The following is a 22368-nucleotide window of genomic DNA, read 5'->3' as shown; positions in this document are numbered from 1 at the left end:
AGCATGTCTTCAAGATGGCTGCTAAGCTTGACGTTCATCAAAAGCAACGTGCTGTCGTAGAATTCCCGTGCTGTGAAAACGAGACAGTGGGAAACATCCACAAGAGGTTGAAAAAGGTGTATGGAGATGCTGCCGTCGATTGCAGTACAGTTAGTCGGTGGGCAAGCAGGTTACGTGATGAAAGCGGGCACGGCAATATTGAGGATTGTCCTCGCAGCGGCAGGCTTCGTACTGCACGCACTCTAGAGAATGTGCAGAGAGCTAAGGAATGGGTGACTGCTGACAGACGCATCACAGTGAACGAATTGTCACGCTACGCTGGGATAGGGGAAGGAAGTGTTTGCAGAATAATGGAAGTGTTGGCGTTAAAAAAGGGTTTGTGCCAGGTGGGTTCCCAGAATGTTGACAGTGTCTCACAAAGAAACAAGAAAAACGATATGCAGCGAATTTTTGGAACAGTACGAGAATGGTGGATATGATTTTTTTTTGAAGAATTGTGACAGGTGATGAAACATGGCTCCATTATTTTTCACCAGAGACGAGAGGCAATCAGTGGAGTGGCACCATGCAAATTCACCCAAGAAAAAAAAAATTCAATACGACACCTTCTGCTGGAAAAGCTATGGCTATGGCGTTTTCCGATTCCGGACTCTTGCTTATGGATGTCATGCCAAGTGGAACTACCATAAATTCTGATGCATATGTGACGACACTGAAGAAACTGTGTGTTCGACCACATCGGCAAAAGCAGAATGTTTTGCTGTTGCACGACCATGCACAGCCACATGTCAGTCAAAAAACCATGGAACACTTATTATGTTCGAATATAATGACTTTCCTGGAGACTAGAAATCTATTGTGTAGGAATCAGCATGGGTTTCGAAAAAGACGGTCGTGTGGAACCTAGCTCGCGCTATTCTTCCACGAGACTTAGAGGGCCATAGAAACGGGTTCCCAGGTAGATACCGTGTTTCTTGACTTCCGCAAGGCGTTCGATACAGTTCCCCACAGTCGTTTAATGAACAAAGTAAGAGCATATGGACTACCAGACCAGTTGTGTGACTGGATTGAAGAGTTCCTAGATAACAGAACGCATCATGTCATTCTCAATGGAGAGAAGTCTTCCGAAGTAAGAGTGATTTCAGGTGTGCCGCAGGGGAGTGTCGTAGGACCGCTGCTATTCACAATATGCATAAATGACCTTGTGGGTGACATCGGAAGTTCACTGAGGCCTTTTGCGGATGATGCTGTGGTGTATCGAGAGGTTGCAACAATGGGAAATTGTACTGAAATGCAGGAGGATCTGCAGCGAATTGACGCATGGTGCAGGGAATGGCAACTGAATCTCAATGTAGACAAGTGTAATGTGCTGTGAGTACATAGAAAGAAAGATCCCTTATCATTTAGCTACAATATAGCCGGTCAGCAACTGTAAGCAGTTAATTCCATAAATTATATGGGAATACGCATTAGGTGAGACTTAAAATGGAATGATAATATAAAGTTCATCGTCGGTAAAGCAGATGCCAGACTGAGAGTCATTGGAAGAATCCTAAGGAAATGCAATCCGAAAACAAAGGAAGTAGGTTACAGTACGCTTGTTCGCCCACTGCTTGAATACTGCTCAGCAGTGTGGGATCCGTACCAGATAGGGTTGATAGAAGAGATAGAGAAGACCCAACGGAGAGCAGCGCGCTTCGTTACAGGATCATTTAGTAATCGCTAAAGCGTTGCGGAGATGATAGATAAACTCCAGTGAAAGACTCTGGAGGAGAGACGCTTAGTAGCTCGGTACCAGCTTTTGTTGAAGTTTCGAGAACATACCTTCACCGACTAGTCAAACATTATATTGCTCCCTCCTACGGACATATCGCGAAGAGATCATGAGGATAAAATCAGAGAGATTAGAGCCCACACAGAGGCATACCGACAATCCTTCTTTCCACGAACGATACGAGACTGGAATAGAAGGAAGAACCGATAGAGGTACTCAAGGTACCCTCCGCCACACACCGTCAGGTGGCTTGCGGAGTATGGATGTAGATGTAGATGTAGATGAAGAAGCGTTCACAAAACTCGGATGGACAACAGTGAAACACCTGCCTTACAGTCCTGACCTGGCTCCATGTGACTATCATCTCTTTGGGAAACTGAAAGACTCTCTTCGTGGAACAAGGTTTGAAGATGATGACTCCCTTGTGCACGCTGCCAAACAGTGGTTCCAACAGGTTGGTCAGAATTTTAGTGTGTGGGCATACAGGTGCTGGTTCCAAGGTGGCGTAAGGCAGTTGAGAGGGATGGAAATTATATGGAGAAACGCAAAAATTGTCCCCAAAGGATGTATCTACACACTGTAAAACTTTCAAACATGTAGAATAAAAGATGAATTTAAAAAAAAAATTGTGTGCATTGCTTTTGGAGTGACCCTCGTATTTTATCAGTCTATGGCAACGCGAAGAGAGTAGAGGTATCAACTAGCGCTACAGGTGGCCAGACAACGAAACGCGTTCGAGTAAGCCCACAGGGTTCTGCAGGTCGAAATTAAGTGCGCCAGCACGAGTGTGGGCTGCTGTGAGGCACTCACCTGGGTGGCTGGTGGCTCCTCGGTGGTGGTGGTGGTAGCCCTGGACGGCCCGCGGCGGCGGGAGGGAGCCCCCGTGGTGATGCTGGTCGCCGCAGGCGTCGTGACGCGAGGGGCGTCCGTGTCCGGCAGAGGGCAGTTCCAGCGCGGGGACCGCCCGAAGTCGATCAGCACGTTGTCTGCACACCAAAGAGATAACACAACACGTGGAGAGGCTGTGGGCACGCTGTTCAGCGCTCCTGTGTCCGCCATGTTTTATGTGGTCAGTATCCAGTTGCTAATAAGTCTTCCGAGCTGTATGGCCATGCTCCAAGAAACAGCCAAAAGAATTTGCACACCGGAACACGTGAACGACGCGAAAACATCAGAATCAGCCTTTCGAGAAGAGTGGCTATTCAAGCAAAGGCGTAAATAGGGCTTTGTGAGCAAATAACACCAGGGAAAAGTACAGCGATAAAACACAGCGATGGAAGAACATTTTTTCTCTCATCTTTATCAAAGAAGTAACTGATCAGTTCGGCAAGATAATGCAGAAATATGACATCAGACCGGGTTTAGATAAAATAAATGTGTGAAGCACTCCGATCGTAAGGGGGGCAGGACGTCAAACGGTCCGACTTGGAGCGGGAGAGGCATCACAGGACATTTTAATTTCCAGTGTCTATAATTTTACAAATAAATTCATAAAACTTTGTCAGCATCACCAGGAATTATTCAGGATTCACACCTATTGCAGTGGAAGTTCGAAAACATAACAAAATAATTTTTTTACGTGCGAAATTTCTTCATTTTTTCACTTACTAATGGCTGCATTTGTTGCTATAGGTACACTTTTCTTCATAAGTTAGAGAGATTCTTCAATGAATTTTGCACAGCATACAAACCATACTTACAGGTGTATGAAACTCTTGATTTTATTTAATTTATGAAGAAACGAATGAGCTGTTATATTTTAAACTTCATGTTTAGAAAAAACACAAAATTTTCTAGTCAATTACCTCAATTTTTACCACAGTCTTTAATAGATTTGTAAAATTCTAGAGTTTCATACACCTTTGAGTATGGTTTGTATGCTGTATAAAATTCATCGAAGAATCTCACTTACTTATGAAGAAAAGTGTATCTATAACAACAAATGCTGCCATTAGTAAGTGAAAAAATGATGAAAATTCACATGTAAAGAAAATTTATTTTTTTATGTTTTCGAACTTCCACTGCAATGGGTGTAAATCCTGAATAATTCCTGGTGATGCTGGCAAAGTTTTATGAATTTATTTGTAAAAGTATAGACCGTGGGAATTAAAATGTCCTGTGATGCCTCTCCTGCTCTAAGTCGGACCGTTTGACGTCCTAACCCCCCCTCCCCCCCCCCCCCCCCCCTAGGACAAACGCCCTACTCTGGCAGAAAGTGGAGTAGATAAGATTACGTGTACTACTGGAAAGTTCTACATTGGAACTACCAAGAGAAGCGTGAACACAGGACTGCAAGAACATAAAAACCTTTGTCGACGAGGGAATACAGAATAAACTGCTTTAGAAAAGCATGCTCTTCAGTCAGGAAATTATGAAATGAAATTTTCCGAAACCAAAATTTTATCTACTCGGTCAAACTATTATCCACGACTATAAAGAGAATCCAACTATACAGAGAATCCATCGAAATCTATAAGCGCAGTGATGGTCGTAACAGGAAAGAAGAAGCCTTGGATCTCAATGATTTATAGACAATGACTGTGTAGATCGACAGATAAGTTTTTATCTTTGACAGGCGATAATCGATAGTTAACTTTTTATCTCTGACAAAGAGTATCTCTGCTTATCACGTGTAAACTCGACTAAACCCATTTTACACAGTATTTGTGGCGCTCTCCGACGTTCGACACGTCAGTCGGCAAGACTCATCATCGTGCGAAGTACCTACGAAGATAGACGCTCAGGAACTGAAACGTTTTCTTCTACCACGGCCATACAGCGCGGAAGACTCATCACCAACTATGTTACCCGGTTGCGAAAACCTTCACTGTGTAATCTTTATATAGTTATTCTGAAAGCTAGAGAGATTGTGTACGGTTTTGTAAGCTAAGCAACCACAGAATTTCTTTTCGGGATTGTGTCTCCTGTGTGCTCACTGTGTATATGCTCGCACATATCTCGAAAATAGATTGAAGATTGGTACTGTAAAGATTCCAGCTATATTTACTACAGTGTCGTTTTTGTGAGTCAGTAATTTTCGAGGCATACTGACCGTAAAACGTAACTGAAAACGTTTCCGGGATCAGTGATTACCCGTTTAATTAATGTGGAAACGGAACGTAGCAATGATTATTTTAATTTGATGCGAAACACGCAAAACTGTTAGCGCTACGGACTGCACGAGTTTAGGCTTTGTTTTGGAAGTGTTTTACGTGGTAGAAGGACTGTAAAACAACATAGTTCGACTTGTTGTTGTTGTTGTTGTCTTCAGTCCTGAGACTGGTTTGATCCAGCTCTCCATGCTACTCTATCCTGTGCAAGCTGCTTCATCTCCCAGTACCTACTGCAACCTACATCCTTCTGAATCTGCTTAGTGTACTCATCTCTCGGTCTCCCTCTACGATTTTTACCCTCCACGCTGCCCTCCAATGCTAAATTTGTGATCCCTTGATGCCTCAAAACATGTCCTACCAACCGATCCCTTCTTCTAGTCAAGTTGTGCCACAAACTTCTCTTCTCCCCAATCCTATTCAATACCTCCTCATTAGTTACGTGATCTATCCACCTTATCTTCAGTATTCTTCTGTAGCACCACATTTCGAAAGCTTCTATTCTCTTCTTGTCCAAACTAGTAATCGTCCATGTTTCACTTCCATACATGGCTACACTCCAAACAAATACTTTCAGAAACGACTTCCTGATACATAAATCTATATTCGATGTTAACATATTTCTCTTCTTCAGAAACGCTTTCCTTGCCATTGCCAGTCTACATTTTATATCCTCTCTACTTCGACCATCATCAGTTATTTTACTTCCTAAATAGCAAAACTCCTTTACTACTTTAAGTGTCTCATTTCCTAATCTAATTCCCTCAGCATCACCCGATTTAATTTGACTACATTCCATTATCCTCGTTTTGCTTTTGTTAATGTTCATCTTATAGTTCGACTTATACTGTTATTATTTCCAAGTGACATTTTTCATCTTTCAACTGAATAACTTTAATATTTGAAAGATATGAGACATGTGTTCATATTAGGCATATGGACAGTTTTATTTTGTAACGAAACGTGTTCTCTATGCATAGCTTCTACGCTCGACTCATACAGAGCATAGCCGGAAATTAACATAAAAATAAACAGAAAAGCCCTTGCCGAAGCTTTACAGTATATATTTTTACGTAGGTTCTGTAACTGTTTTGAGTAGATTGATGTATTTATTTAGTTGTGTAATAAAGCTTGTTGCATCCAAGTTCTCCTTGCGAAGTACCTTAAGACATATGATATTCCCAGAATTTCGTGACAATGGAGAATCTTGACTAAGACTTGCATGACACTGTGTATGATTTCCAATACGTCAGAAGCATAAGATCGCAAATCTTTATTGTGTTTAAAGAGTTAGTGGATGGTTGGAAGCTAATGTGAATTACGCCTTTTTTGTGTGGGTGTTAAAATGTCATTGTTTCAGTTTTTGATATTTCCAATAGGCATTCGCCAATAACATTTTCTGTTGTTTTCCGGAAATTTTAAATGAACTAAAACTTTCACATTAGAAAATAGTAATTAAACAAAGAAAGGCCTGTCATTTTCTGTGAGCAGATAATTTTTTGTTAGAAATCATAACTTGAAGATGTATGAAAAACGAAAAGAGCTAATTACACTATGAAACACTCTTCGTATCCTTTTTGTTCGTGGCTAGTCATTTAGCAAAGTTCGGAACTACACTACTGGTCATTAAAATTGCTACAGTCGTGAAATTTAACCGACAGGAAGAAGATGCTGTGATATGCAAATGATTAGCTTACCAGAGCATTCACACAAGTTTGACGCCGGTGGCGACACCTACAACGTGATGACATGAGGAAAGTTTCCAACAGAATTCTCATACGCAAACAGCAGTTGACCGGCGTTGCCTGGTGAAACGTTGTTGTGATGCCTCGTGTTAAGGAGGAGAAATGCGTACCATTACGTTTCCGACTTTGATAAAGGTCGGATTGTAGCCTATCGCGATTGCGGTTTATCGTATCGCGTCGTTGCTGCTCTCGTTGGTCGAGATCCAATGACTGTTAGCAGAATATGGGATCGGTGGGTTCAGGAGGGTAATACGGAACGCCGTGCTGGATCCCAACGGCTTCGTATCACTAGCAGTCGAGATGGAAGGCATCTTATCCGCACGGCTCTAACGGATCGTGCACCCACGTCTCGACCCCTGAGTCAACAGATGGGGACGTTTGCAAGACAACAACCGTCTGCACAAACATTTCGACGACGTTTGCAGCAGCATGGACTATCTGCTCGGAGACCATAGCTGCGGTTACCCTTGACGCTGCAACACAAACAGGAGCGCCTGCGATGGTGTACTCAACGACGAACCTGGGTGCACGAATGGCAAAACGTCATTTTTTCGCATGAATCCAAGTTCTGTTTACAGCATCATGATGGTCGCATCCGTGTTTGGTGACATAGCGGTGAACGCACATTGGAAGCGTGTATTCATCATCGCCATACTGGCGTATCACGCGGCGTGATGGTATGGGGTGCCATTGGTTAGACGTCTCGGTCACCTCTTGTTCGCATTGACGGCACACTGAACAGTGGAAGTTACATTTCTGATGTTTTACGACCCGTGACTCTACCCTTAATTCGATCCCTGTTAACCCTTACATTGCAGCAGGATAATGCACGACCCCATGTTAAAGGTCCTGTACGGGCCTTTCTGGATACAGAAAATGTTCTACTGCTGCCCTGGCCAGCACATTCTCCAGATCTCTCACCAATTGAAAACGTCTGGTCAATGGTGGCCGAGCAACTGGGTCGCTACAATACAGCAGTCACTGCTATTGATGAACTGTTTATCGTGTTGAAGCTGCATGGGCAGCTGTACCTGTACACGCCATCCAAGCTCTGTTTGACTCAATGCCCAGGCGTATCAAGGCGTTATTATGGCCAGAAGTGGTTGTTCTGGGTACTGATTTCTCAGTATCTATGCACCCAAATTGAGTGAAAATGTAGTCACATGTCATGTCTAGCATAATATATTTGTCCAATGAATACCCGTTTATCATCTGCATTTATTCTTGGTGTAGCAATTTTAATGGCCAGTAGTGTATATAATGACCAGATGCTAAACTAATTTATTAGAGAGATAGTTTAGCTAGGTAGTTTCTCAAGTATTAATTTCATAAACTTACGGTCATCCAACAACGTCGTTGTACACTAAACTGGCCAGATGGGCCACCGTCTTGTACCTTATGTCTTTTCATGGTGCGAGATATCCGCCAGGTGCCCACTGTTCCCAACGGGCGCCATCGAGTCGTAGCAGTGGTCACCTGGATTAATGGCCTTTGCCTGGAGTCCCGCTGCTGACGGAAGGACGGGCACCTACTCTTCGGCACACATAGGGAGGCAACCGCTGGGGCATCAATAGAGCGCTCCATATGCAGTCAGGGGCCACCTTACAGGTAACTGTTGATCCTCCACATGGGCTGGCTACCATGTTGGGTAGTGGCCGAAGTCTCTCGCGTGATTCGCACTTACATAAAAAAAAGTAAGTTGAAAAGTTAGCGGTCAAACCCAGATGTGTGGACCGACGAATATCAGTTAACCGAAATAGGTAGCGTAAAATAAAGAGGGAAAAAGACCATAGTCCCCCCCCCCCCCCCGCAACTTAGGCTGTCAACAGGCAATTTGTCCTAGAGACTAAGACTGAGGAAAAGCATAGGAAAGTATAAAACAATGCAACGGCTTGAGCTCCATGTTCGCCATTTACGTGCTCACATAAACGAGCTGTGAACCCATTCCTCTTCCTGCTCTCTTACGTTTGTCCTTCGTGTCATCGCTTGTTCTGCAGCTGTAGCACTATTGCTTACTGTCTGTGCTATCTGACGGTATGTTGCTTCTCTGCCCCTTATGCCAATGATTCAAACTCTCTCAAGGTGTGAAAAAAAGCGATAAGCTGCACATGCATGCTGTGTTGCGATCTACACCTGAAAAGTTCCAGTACCGTTGGACATACGTAATACACGTCATGTGCTCACACCATTCTACATCTACATCAGTACTCCACAAATCATCTGACGGCGTGTGGCGGAGGGTACTTCTGTACTTCTGGTACCACTAACTAATGTTGCCTTTCCTGTTCTACTCGCGAGTGGTGCGAGACAAGAATGAAATGAGTTATATTTTTTCCTTTTAATCTCAGCCAGGCCTCTGCTTTTCCTACTATTTGTTTCACGTGGTTATTCCATTTAAAGATGCTCTGGGTAGTTACTACTAGTTATTCTACGTTAGATAATGTTTCCAGCAATTTGTCATCAATAGTGTAGTCGTACGGATAGTGGATCTCTTTTCATATGTACCCGTGATGTGTTACGTTAAGTGTGGACTGCCAGACCCTTCACCATACATGAGTCCTCTGCAGGTCATTCTGCATATCGATACTGTCTTCTGCCGTTGCTACTTTCTGACTGGCAGTCGGATCATCTGCGAACAGTCTTAAAGAGCGGTGGACGCTTTCTACTAGGTCATTTATATACGTTGTAAACAGTACTCGTAACGGTTCTATCCGGAAATTATCTTTACGTCTGCCGACTTCGTTCAGTTAAAGGTGACGTGTTGAGTTGTGTCTGCAAAGAAGTCTTGAATCCAATCGCAAATCTGGTCCTATATTCCGTAAGCTCGTATTTGTTTTTCACTCAACGGCGGTGCGGGGCGGTGTCAAATACGTTCATGAAGTCAAGGATCAGGGCATCAACCTGAGCAACGTTGTTTATAGTGCTCTAGATTTGTCTACGTCACATCCATATTCCGCAAGCCACCTGACGGTTTGTGGTGGAGGGTACTTTGAGTGCCTCTATCTTATAAGAGAACAGAGCGAGTTGAGTTTCGCAGGACCTTTGTTTGCTGAAACCGTGTTCATTTTTACAGAGGAGATTTTCGTTCTTCAGAAACACTATGATCGTTTGGTCCGAAACATGTTATATAGTTCTACACTAGATTGAAGCCAACGACATAGGCCTATAATTATGTGGATATATCCTACAACCCTTCTCGAAAACGGGTATGTCGTGCACTTTTTTCCAGTCGCTTGGTACCCGTCGTTGCTCCAGCGAACTAGAATAAAGTTCTGCTAGAAGGGGAGCAAGTTCTTTCGCATGATCGTTGTAGAATCTTATAGGTATCTCATCTGGTCCTGATGCCTTTCCACTAGTAAGCGATTGTAATTGCTTTTCCATTCCTCGACCAAATATCTCAGTATCTGCCATTTTGACGTTCGTATGATGACTGGAAGTTGGGACTGTTTTAGGATCTTCCTCGATAAAAGTACTGCATAAGACTGAATTCAGTATTTCTGTCTTCTCTCTGTTGTCTCCCGTTTCGGTACCAGTGTTGTCACTGAGTGACTGAATAGATGATTTCGAACCTCTTACTTATTTTACGCGAGACCAAAACCTGTTACAATTTTTAGTCAGATAGGTTGACAAAATATCAGAGTCACTGAATGCTTGTTCCATTTCTCTGCCTACGCTCATTTCATCTGTTGGTATGGTTTTTGTTTGTGACTAAAGTACTAGCAAGAAATACGCGTAAGGTTTAAATTTTAATCAACATATCCTACAGTAATTTAGGTAAAGCAGCTTCAGTTTGATAGCGTTGGTCGAGGAGTTAATGGTGTGGTGTGCATACTGTAAGACCTTCAGTACACACACCGTCAGATTCATTGACTTTTTAACGAAGTAGGCGAGTATCAGCAATATGTCTCGTGGTCTTATCGTGGCTTGTTTATCTTCTGCCATTAGGTCAGACGATAGAAATGCCACTTGCACGTTTTGAGTAGCAGATTGACGATGACCAACTTTAAACAGAACTTGATTAATTTTCACACACATTTATTAAAGTAATAACAAACATAAGAATTACTTAACTTGGTTCTGGATGCTATTTACAATTGACAATCTGAAGTTCCTTTGGTATTGGCACGTTAATCTTATTCTCACATATATCTCTGATACTTGACAAAAGTGTCTATATATTTATCTTCATGCCTATGTACAGGAATATGGTAATCTTATTAGGGGCAGACTGAAACTTGACTATAGACTGGTACAGACTGGTGCAGACAAATGCAGACTCACTAATTGGAGGTCTGTGCACTCGTTATAAAACCTCGCGCATTCAAGTATCACTACACGAGTGTGATCCGCGAGGAGAAAAGGTTCTACGTAAGCAGCAACCTCATTGGCTGCGTTACATATTAATACGCAGATCGGCGGAAGCAGAATTTGGTCCGTCTCTATGGCAGCGCGATAGTGCAGAGACGAACGAGCGCTGCGCCTGCGCTGTTGTGCTTAGTGGGGCGCGCTCTAGTGGGAAAGTTGTGTACTCGCTGACTACGCGGTACTATGTACACGACAAATGGTATAACACTTTTAATTTCTGCCAGTGTAATTGAAACTCGCTAACCTACATTGAGCTCCACACGTTCTGCATTGACCTATAGAGAGAGACTTTGTATTTCTTTTCAGTGTTTTTTTTATTTACTTGGGCTATCATGGTAGGGAGCAGTACGAGAGCATGCCACTTACGCTTGTTGAAAGTGTGGTGGAAGGAGACCTCTCGGCGATCGTTGAGCGGTCCGACGGCCCAGATGACGGCCTGGCTCTGGTTGGTCAGCACGGGCAGGTCCAGCTCGTCGCGGGCGCGCAGGTGGCGCTGGAACGTCACGATGGAGTAACCGTTCACCAGCGCCGCGTTCAGAGGCAGCACGGTGTTAGTGCCCTCCTGTGAACACCACGATCGCAGTCAGCGGTTGACTCTGTAGACAAGTCTCTGCAGCCAAAGCCGTTTCTATTGAGTAAAAATTTGTATGCAGGGCCATGCTTGTAGAAGCTTCGAGGGATGACAGAGCACATCAAAGCAAACTGCTGTTAATATGACTGTGCGAGACATAATGATGGCCATCAAACGTGCACGATCTCATCAAAACTATCCATACACCCTATGTATTGCGGAATTCACCAGCAGAGGTCACGACAGGCGTACCTGCCATTATACACTGAAGTGCCAAAGGAACTGGTATAGGCACGCGTATTCAAATACAAAGAGATGTAAACAGGCAGAATACGGCGCTGCGGTCGGCAACGCCTATATAAGACTACAAGTGCCCGGCGCAGTTGTTGGAATGCTTACTGCTGTTCCAATGGCAGGTTATAAAGACTTAATTGAGTTTGAACGTGGTGTTACAGCCAGTGTATGAGCAATGGGACACAGCATCACTGAGTTAGCGATGAAGTGGGGATCTTCCCGTACGACCATTTCATGAGTGTACTGTTAATATCAGGAATCCGGTAAAACATTAAATCTCTGACATCACTGCGGCCGGAAAAGCATCCTGCAAGAACGGAAATATTTGGAAATTTGTGGTAAGTTCAAACTGCTAATGTCATCGATCCCTAAGATTACACACTACTTAATCTAACTTAAATTAACTTACGCCAAGGACGACACACACCCATGCCCAAGGGAGGACTCGAACCTGCGACGGGGGAAGCCGCGCTGACAATGACAAGATGCCTGAGACCGCTCGGCTGCCCAGTGTGGCAAAGAACGGGACGACTGAAGAGAATCGTTCATCGTGACAGAAGTGCAACCTTTCCGCGAACTGCTGCAGATTTCAATGCTGGGCCATCAACAATTGTCAGCTTGCGAACCATTCAACGAAATACCACCGATATGGACTTTCGGAGCCGAGCCGGCCGCGGTGGTCTCGCGGTTCTAGGCGCGCAGTCTGGAACCGTGCGACTGCTATGGTCGCAGGTTCGAATCCTGCCTCGGGCATGGATGTGTGTGCTGTCCTTAGGTTAGTTAGGTTTAAGTAGTTCTAAGTTCTAGGGGACTAATGACCACAGCAGTTGAGTCCCATAGTGCTCAGAGCCATTTGAACCATTTCGGAGCCGAAGGCCCACTCGTGTACCCTTGATGACTGCACGACACAAAGCTTTAGCCTTGCCTGAGCCCGTCGACGCCGGTATTGCACTGTTGATGACTGTAAACTTGTTACCTGGTCTTGTTTCAAATTGTATCGAGCGGATGGACGTGTATGGGTGTAGAGACAACCTCATGAATCCATGGACCTGCTTGTCAGTATGGGACTATTCAAGCTGGTGGAGACCGTGTAATGGTGTGGGGTACGTGCAGTTGGAGTGATATGGGACCCCTAATACGTCTAGATACGACGCTGACTGGTGACACATACGTAAGCATTCTGCCTGGTCTCCTGCATTCATTCATGTCCATTGTGGATCACGACGGACTTAGACAATTCCAGCAGGACAATATGACAACCCATGCGTCCAAAATTGCTACAGAGTGGCTCCAGGAACACTTTCATGAGTTTAAACACTTCCGCTGGTCACTAAACTCCCCATACATGAACATTATTGAGCATAACAGGGATGCCTTGAAACGTGCCATTCAGAAGACATATCCAGCCCCCTCGTCCTCTTACGGATTTATGAATAGCCCTGCAGAATTCGTGGTGACAGTTTCCTCCAGTACTACTTCAGACATTAGTCGAGTCCATGCCACGTCGTGCTGCGGCACTTATTCGTGCTGGCGGGGCCCAATACGATTCTAGGCAGGTGTACCAGTTTCTTTGGTTCTTCATTGTATGACTGTATGAGACATAATGACGATAAACAAATGTGCACGATCTCACCAGAAGTATCCGAACACCCTTATGTTTTGCGGAATTCACCAGCAGACGTCAGGACAGCCGTACCTGCCATTATAAAAGGAAGGAGTATTGTGTTCTCAGTAAAGAAGCAGTAACAGGAGAAAGGGTCGGCTAGGAGGACTTCTTGCCTTCGAACGTGTCGCCAGAGTAACATATCCACCACGCACATTTCAACCCATGAAATGCTACCCAAGTCGACTGTTAGTGATCTGATGTTGAACTGAAAACTCGAAGAAACAACCACTGCTGAACTAAGACCATGTAGACCTCATATAATGACAGACTCAAACCGTTGAGTATTGCAGAAGATGTCTGAAAAAATAGCACGAAATCAGCGGAAGGAATTACTCCTGACTGGGGAAACTAGCCTTCGTACTCCCCTAACAGTTAGTGGTAAGATGGCCCAGTGGATGGCCCGTCAAAAAATTAACACAGACCAGTATGAAAACAGGAAGAAGGTGAACTGAACTGTCAAAAAAAGAGCAAAACAGGAACAACGAACGGTCCAAGCTCAAGATGTACAACATCGAGGAAATTGCGAGAGTCACAGCGTCATCGTTGTGTGGTCACGGTGTTGGACTGTGCAAGGGGAGATCTTCTTCAAATCTCGCTCGCACCCAATTATTTTTTTTTTCTTCACAGGATTATGAACTGTCCGTCCGGTCATTGACTGCTTGTTAGCTGCATTCAGATCTGTGTCTGTGTCGTGGTGTAACGTCCCTTTGCAACAACGAACTGTAACGTATGTACCTCCTATTTGTTCTGCACAAGTACCACATGTTATGACTCGAGTTCTCCGTTTTGAAAGTGATGACTCTTGAATTCCTTTGTTGCAACGTGGTTCAAGCCCGTTTGTTTGGTGTTTTCATTTCTGTGAGAGGTCTATGCGGCATCTCGCCTGTTCTCACTATTCATCACATTTACTTGCGACGACAATCTATGTTGCGTCGATAGTTACGATGCCACAACGTAGGTGCACACCCTCGTAAGTTGGCACTACGAGAGAAGACCAACTACGCCGACCACAGCGCCCTCTGGCCGAGTCTGTGGAGCTCAGGGAGTGCCGTCTTGATTTCTCCCCATTTCATCAAGAGCAGACGGCCTGGAAATATCGCTTCTACTACCAAGTGGGCTAGCTTGCTATTGAGACTTTGTATTAGTTACGTTTAGCTAAAGTCTGGACAGCAAAGAGTTTCGTTAGTTTTGAGATTTTACAGAACAGTCATCCTAATTTCACAGGATTAGACATTGGCTACGGCTTCACACCTACGTGCTCATGCTAGCCAAAATTGTGGTTCAAATGGCTATGAGCACTATGGGACTTACCTTCTGAGGTCATCAGTCCCCTAGAACTTAGAACTACGTAAACATAATTAACCTAATGACATCACACACATCCATAACCGAGGCAGGATTCGAACCTGCGACCGTAGTGGTCGCGCGGTTTCAGACTGTAGCGCCTCGAACCGCTCGGTCACCCCGGCTGGCGTTAAAGTTATGTATGCATTTGACATTTAATTGTGTTTTTGACTCTATTAAAAGTGTTATAGTTGCCGAAGTGCTTCACCTCTCCTGCTCCTACTCGCTTCCTTCACTCTTGGCCTATGTTACAGAAAAAGTTCATAGGAGCAGACCCACGCACCGCCTATCCAGGCGGGATACAAAAATTTATTCTTGCCACATGTGTCGTTTCTGTAACCAGCTGTATTGTATATCAGTTGCCAAGACTACAGAAGAAGAACAGATGCAGCAGTGACTGGACGGACAGTTCATAATTTCATAAAAAAGAAAAAAAATGGGGCACGAGGGAGATTCGAACACGGATCTCCTACTTCGCTGTCCCACACCGTGACCACACAACGACAAAAACGTGGCTCGACCAATTCGCTCGATCTTGCACTTATTGAGCTTGGGCTATTCGCTGTTTCTATTTTACATTTTTTTTTCACAGTTCACTACACCTTCTTTCTGTTTTCATGCTTGATCTGTGTTCGGTTTTCACTGGGCCATCTTACCACTAAACGTGGGGGAAGGGGGGGGGGGGCGCGATGAACAGTTTCCCTTGTGAGTTCTAAAGTGTTACCAGCGGTCCACCTAGCTCAATGACTGCGCGTAGGGAGTTAAAGAGTAATATAGTCGAGCAGCTCCTCTTAAACCACACATTCCTGTAGTCACTTCTAAGCGACGATTGAGGTGGCGTAGACAGCAGCGCCACTCGGCGATGGACATATGGAAACGAGTGACTTGTAGTGATGGTTCATGCTGTACCCTGTGGCAGTCAGTTCGAAGGGTTCGGGTGTGGTGAATGTCTGGAGAGCGTTGGCCTGAAGGGCCAACACTGAAATAGGAGGAGGTGGTGTTATGTTATGGGGATGTTTCTCGTGTTAGCGTGTGGTCCCCTTATTGTGCTTAAGATAACGGTAAATGTGGGAGGATATGAACACATTTTACAACATTGTAACATTGTGTACTGCGAGCATGTACATCAGCCGTAGAGTTCGGGAACGATTTATTTCATTTTATTTTACTAGTCTAGTTCCGTAGGACCAAATTGAGGAGCAAAGCTCCAAGGCCATGGAACGCGTCACTACATGGAATTACAACATAAAAGTCCATGAACGTTATATGATTCCCTGTGGAAGTGTTTATTTAATTCACCAGCAATGCTCAGAAAATGATTGTTACTCACTGTACATATATCTGATTTATCAGTAACAGAAATATTTTTACTACGAACTGATTTTATATCGTCGACCTAGTGCTGCTGACCAGACACTTCATTCAGAACTGATAATATGGTTTTAATTTCAACCTGTGAATTAGCTATTCTATTTGCGTACCACAGACTCTTTGCCTTCCTAACAACATTTTTAAGCACCTTACAATACTGTTTGTAATGGGCTACTGTAGTTTGATTGTGACTACTTCTAACATTTTGATATAATTCCCGCTTCGTTCTACGTGATTTCTTTATCCTACAGGTCAGCCACCAGGTCTGCCTACTACTACTAGAACCCAGATTACAACGTTCTAGTGGGAACTGACTAAGATCATGAGAAATGTGTTAAGGAAAGCATTATATTTATCATCTATGCTATCGGCACTATGAACATCCTGCCACTCTTGTTCCTTGACGAGGTTTAAGAAACTCTGTATTGCTGCTGGATTAACTTCCCTACATAGTCTGTAATTATATGCGACATTTGTTTGAGTACAAAAGCCTTTTGGTGTTAAAATTTGTGTGTCATGGTCTGAAAGGCCATTCACCCCTTTAATAACAGACTGTACATATAGTAATGAAGAATGAATAAAAATATTGTCTATGGCTGTGCTACTGTTCCCTTGCACCCTAGTTGGAAAAAACACAGTCTGTATCAGATCATATGAATTTCGGAGATCTCTAACATACTTTTTCTTGCAGCATCATATACCAAATGTACATTGAAGCCACCACATATAACTAGTTTTTGGTACTTCCTATAAAGTGAACCAAGAAACCTCTCTAGTTTGAGCAGAAATGCTCAGAAGTCAGAGTCAGGGAACCTATAAACAACAACAATTAGAAGTTTAACTAAATTCAACTGGCCCTGCACAACATTCAAATATCTTTTCAGTGCAGTGCCGTGATACGTCTACGGACTCAAATGGAATACTGTTTTTTACGAACATGGGCACTCCCCCGCTCCGCAAAGAACTCCTTGAAAAGCAGCCAGCTAATCTGTATCCTGGGAAAGGAAGCCTCTGAATTGTCAAATTATTTAAGTGGTGCTGCGGCGTACCAATAATGTCAGAGTCAACGTCTATAAGCAATTCACTGCCTTTATCTCTAATATCTCTTATAGTTTGATGAAATATGCTAATTCATTCTCTACTTGGATACCTGACCTCTGACGGTGATACCCTTCTTAGAAGACTTTCTTTAAGCAGGGATACTGTTCCGGCGTAACGACGATGAAGAACGGAAAATGGTTCAAATGGCTCTGAACACTATGGGACTTGACTTCTGAGGTCATCAGTCCCCTAGAACTTAGAACTACTTAAACCTAACTAACCTAAGGACATCACACACATCCATGCCCGAGGCAGGATTCGAACCTGCGACCGTAGCGGTCACGCGGTTCCAGACTGTAGCACCTAGAACCGCAGTGGCCACTACGGCCGGCTCATCTGTTTTCAACTGGCGCCACCCTTCATTACAGTGTCTTCCGTCGAACGACTTCTGATTTCTTGCGCAGTGTTCATAATGTGTTTACCATGTTTTTTATGTTTTCTATGCCTTCCGTGTATTTATGTTGTGTCTTTTGGCCGAAGGCGTATGTATGCTGTTGCCGGCCCGCCTCAGCTGAGGCATGAAATCACAATAAAGGAAAAAAAAAAGCCCGAGGCAGGATTCGAATCTGCGACCGTAGCAGCAGCGCGGTGCCGGACTGAAGCGCCTAGAACCGCTCGGCCACTTACTGTAATAAATTCCGTTAGTATTGTTTGCTTGGAATTGTCTAGCGATCTGAGAATCAGCTTCCTAGGCACCCTATATTAGACGAGTGGGAAGGATACTACAGATATCTATCAGCTGATTACTGTTTGAATCAGCCTGAGAACGCACCTTGTCATAAAACAGCATCTGTGAGACAATGATTTGCGTACAGAAACATTTCTGAAGTGGACTGACCTACCAAAGCTCCTCATCTGAGCCCAGTGGAACACCTATGGTGTGAGCTACAGCCTCGACTTCAGACTCCAACTTCCAATATCACTAACTTCTCTTCTTCCGACTCTTGAAGAACAATGCCTCCACAGACATTCAGACACCTCATTTAAAATGTCCCCAGCAGAGTTAAAGATGTCATATAGGTGAGGGGTGGATTCAGACCATGTTAATGGCCATTGAAAGATGTTCGGGTACATTTGATCGGACAGTGTGTAATCTACAGCAAGCAGGTCAGAAGACTGCCTACGGGAGATGAAGCGAGCTGGGAAACAGTCCTTCCCGTAGCTCCTCGCGGCAGTCCGAAAAATACTGCATTTCCAGTAATCTTTATTTCCAGCCATGTTGTGTTTCGTTATTCGCCGTTTATGGTCTCAGAATTTCTTTAATTTTTTACGTACAGCACCAGTGCCAAAGGGTGAAATTCTAGTGAAGCGTGCATACAGACATCATATTCGCATTATAAACAAGAAGCGGACGAGAAAGCCCTACCATTGTGTTAAATAAGAATTGACTATTGATGCACCAGCCACATATATCAAATACACACAAATAAAGAACTTGACCGAATTTCTTCTGAAGCATCTGAACAGTGAGGAGATGAGAAGATTTTATATATTTATGTTCCTAGAACCTCTTCATGCCAGTTACATCACTTTGATGTAATTCCATTCATGATAAGGTCTTTAGAATGGTATGTAGTATTCTGTATGCACACATGAGGCTATTAGTAACTATATTACTGTACCGTGCATTCTTTTCAACTGCTACAAGATAATTTTTGATATGAAGCAGCTATATAAAATTTGTATGGACTTAAAAGAAATGTATTGGTAGCGAAACTATCGATTGCTATGAGTATACAACAATAACATTTCATTACTAGTTTAATGGCATGTTATCAGGATGAATAGGGGAAAAAGATCCAAGGCTGTGGAACATACCGTGTGGGACAGGAAGAAAGACAGGTACCAAGTGAGTTTTGATGTCAGGAATAACTGCTCTGAGACGAAAATCGAGGTGGAAGAGGACGTTTACAGAAACAAGCACAAACTGACCAATGTGACAGACATCAACAGAGAAGAATACGGAAAAAGAACTGAGAGTCACTAGAGGAACAAGAAAATGAAGAAGAACTCAGGGTGAGAAGAAGGGATGGGTTGAAAAGTTGTCGAAGGAGAAGAAGAAAACGCAGTCCGTGGAACGACTACCCATGGTCCAACAGAGGCCGTAACGGAAGATAAAGGAAAAGAAGAAGAAGAAGAAGAAAAAAGAAATTACGTAATACGTGCAGTGCATAATGAACATACCAGATTTCAGCAAGATGTACCAGTAGTATACATTATGTATCTGCTACCATTGGAAATTTATTAGAGGACTCATGTAAAGAAACGTAGGTAAAGGAAAAAGTTAATATTATTAGGTGGCATATAAAAAAGAATTATTCAAATGGACTAGACCTTTAACTACGAAAATAAGTTTTCTTGTAATAATTATGTAATAATAATGTAGCTTGTAGTTTACGTTATGACCAATAATTTTGTTTGTGTCTGGAATAATATTGTCCTTTACCTGATTTTATACTCACGTAATTTTCATATTTTGTCTTGAATGCGATATTAGCCATCTTGTATTAGAGAAAATATTGATATAAGAATGCAATCAATGCCTTTCATTACTTTCGGTACAGACAGCTTTGTTCCATTACTGTCAAAGTATCAATACAACTACCGATACAAAATACTGTTTTGAATACGATATAGGACTGTCCCTTTCTGCGAGTGTTAGCAGCAGTTACTGAACAGAGGTTTGAGAGCTGAAAAAGAGGCAACGTCAAAGATTGTCCTCATTGTAAAGGGACTTCGGCACGTGAAAAAGAGAAATAACTTGTGGATCACTTGCTGAAACGACACCATTAGAGAATATATGGAATGCTGCAGCCAACGAGGATACACTGGAAGATAACATCTCCAGAATATGAACATAATTCTGATTTTAGTTATTGACGCTTAAAGCACAAGTGGCAATTTTTCAATTTCGAACAATCATTTGGTTTTACTTATATTCATTCATATTTTCTGTCTTTTTTCCAAAAGTTTCCGGTTTTTTGTGTAATCCTATATTTTCACACGAACTGTAAAGAAGTATTAAAGTTGGAGAAGCGATCTTACCAACTACAGAGGCAGACAATAAATTACTGAGACTGCTGGAATCTGAGAAAACTACGAAATTCTGCTTATTTACTCTGTGTGTGGTTGTGGTAGTATTATCATAAGCTCAAATCAACATTGAACGAAAACAAATTACAGAACTCAGTGTTCCTCACGTCACTAGAACACCGTCTCTCACTTACTTTCATAAGTATTTCTCCTATCGAGTCAGCAGTTTTAGTTACAATGTCGAAGAAAACGAGAAAGACTTAAAAGAAATTAGTTTGGATCACCTTAAAATATCTGTAAATCTACTTAATTACTACAGACGAAACAAAAAATGACTGCAGCTTGTAATAAATAAGACAACGCAATTAATGCTTGTCGTTGAAACGTAAATATGATCCTGCAGATTTGTCTGTGTACACACACATTTTGAAGGGCGCTGAGAAATTTCCTTTTACACTATTACTGAGCAGCTATCCAACGGTTGCTTCGTCCTTACTTGCAGAGTATAGAGAGATAAAAGTGTAGAAAATGTAAGGCAGAGATTGTATACAACAGAGTTCGCTACGGAATGACTTCCTCCTGCCGCTGTGATGACAAATGAACGTTCAGATCCAATAAGCTACTCGTGTTCTTCTAGTTGTAGTTCTGCGTTATGTTTTATTAAATTTGTGATCATTTTATCGCCGTTCTTTTTATCTACTGTTTGCGAACAACAAGGTAAGCTGCAATTCCATAAAATTTTATACGCTGCTGTACTGTAAATGAACCTTCGATTACCTCTGACAAATTACTCTGTCTATCTTGCGATCCGTTTTAACAACCATTAGTCGAAGCGTCCCAGAGGAGTAGAAAATGTTCTTACTTTTTAATTACAGCACATATGACCCTTGTGTTAATTATTTTTGTACACATTCGCATGCAAACGTCAGTGGTTAGCACACTGGACTCACATTCTGGAGACGGTGGTTCAAACTCGCGTCAGGCCATTTTGATTTAGGTTTTCCATGATTTTCCTGATGGGAAACGTGACTTCGTGATTAACGACGCTAATCATATCCTGAACGTTTTCTTTAGACTATGTTACACAGTAATCTCAGCTGCAATTGTTTGTATCATGAAAACAAATTAGTGAGATGAATAGGCCGATGTTACATTCTGTAATCTGAGGACACGTAAACTACACTGCAACGAAAATGTTGATCGTCACGTGGTGGTTAGTGCTGTTGGCTAATACCGAAGAAGCCGATGGATCGATTCTCTATAATTCCTTCGGTTTTTCTGTTGCAGAAAAAATCTCAATCTCGCGAAGTCAGATAATAAGATGCCTCTCGCATACATGACTAGCAAGCTGTTGGAGTAGGATCAAATTCGAGAGATAATGTTAATTTAAAAGCCACAGGACGCTCCTTTGCTTTTATCGAAATATTGAGAAAGAAAGTTTGAAGTTTTTGGGCTACTAATGATTGTTCCTGTCAACAGAATGAAGGGGTGGATAATATGTAGATAGTGAACCAGATTATGAAACCTTAACTATTTTCTGTGAGATAATGTTAAAAATCTATCTGTAAGTCACGCTGTTATAAAATGATTATATCGGAATGTATTATAAGGGGAAAATTTTAAGAATTAGTCGCTGTGCTGTTGGTTGTACATGTTTCTGTAAGTCATGCTATTATAAAATGATTATATCGGATTGTATTATAAGGGGAAAAATTTAAGAATTAGTCGCTGTGCTGTTGGTTGTACATGTTTCAGCAGCGACGTTGACAATGGTCATAGTGAGGTATTATGGGAATGCAGAGGTGTTTGTACTCCGGGGGGAAAATACCAGATAGACGACATGTTTCGAAGCGATGAAGTGAAGGTACTCTATCACCTTTTGAAATGAAATATGTTAGAAGGGAACTGCGGTCAAGAGCCTTCTGCATAAATTCATAATCAGGTCGCAAGGGGAAGGAAACTGGCGCAAACTTCCCATGATTAAATGAATTACA

The 22368-nt window shown here is 42.8% G+C and overlaps 1 protein-coding gene across 1 annotated transcript in view; it reads right to left on the bottom strand.

Moving 5' to 3' along the window:
* Positions 1 to 22368, bottom strand: part of LOC126354108 (protein Skeletor, isoforms D/E-like) — a 291002-nt gene that overhangs the window by 44510 nt on the left and 224124 nt on the right. Inside the window, exons 9-10 of the mRNA XM_050003501.1 lie at positions 11361 to 11556; positions 2585 to 2760 (exon numbers count right to left, since the gene is read on the bottom strand). Of these exons, the coding sequence (XP_049859458.1) occupies positions 2585 to 2760; positions 11361 to 11556 (372 nt within the window). The remainder of the gene's footprint in view (positions 1 to 2584; positions 2761 to 11360; positions 11557 to 22368) is intronic.

This window comes from Schistocerca gregaria, chromosome 3 (assembly GCF_023897955.1).
Source record: "Schistocerca gregaria isolate iqSchGreg1 chromosome 3, iqSchGreg1.2, whole genome shotgun sequence".
Taxonomy (NCBI): domain Eukaryota; kingdom Metazoa; phylum Arthropoda; class Insecta; order Orthoptera; family Acrididae; genus Schistocerca; species Schistocerca gregaria.
This window is presented reverse-complemented; position numbering and strand designations above follow the sequence as displayed.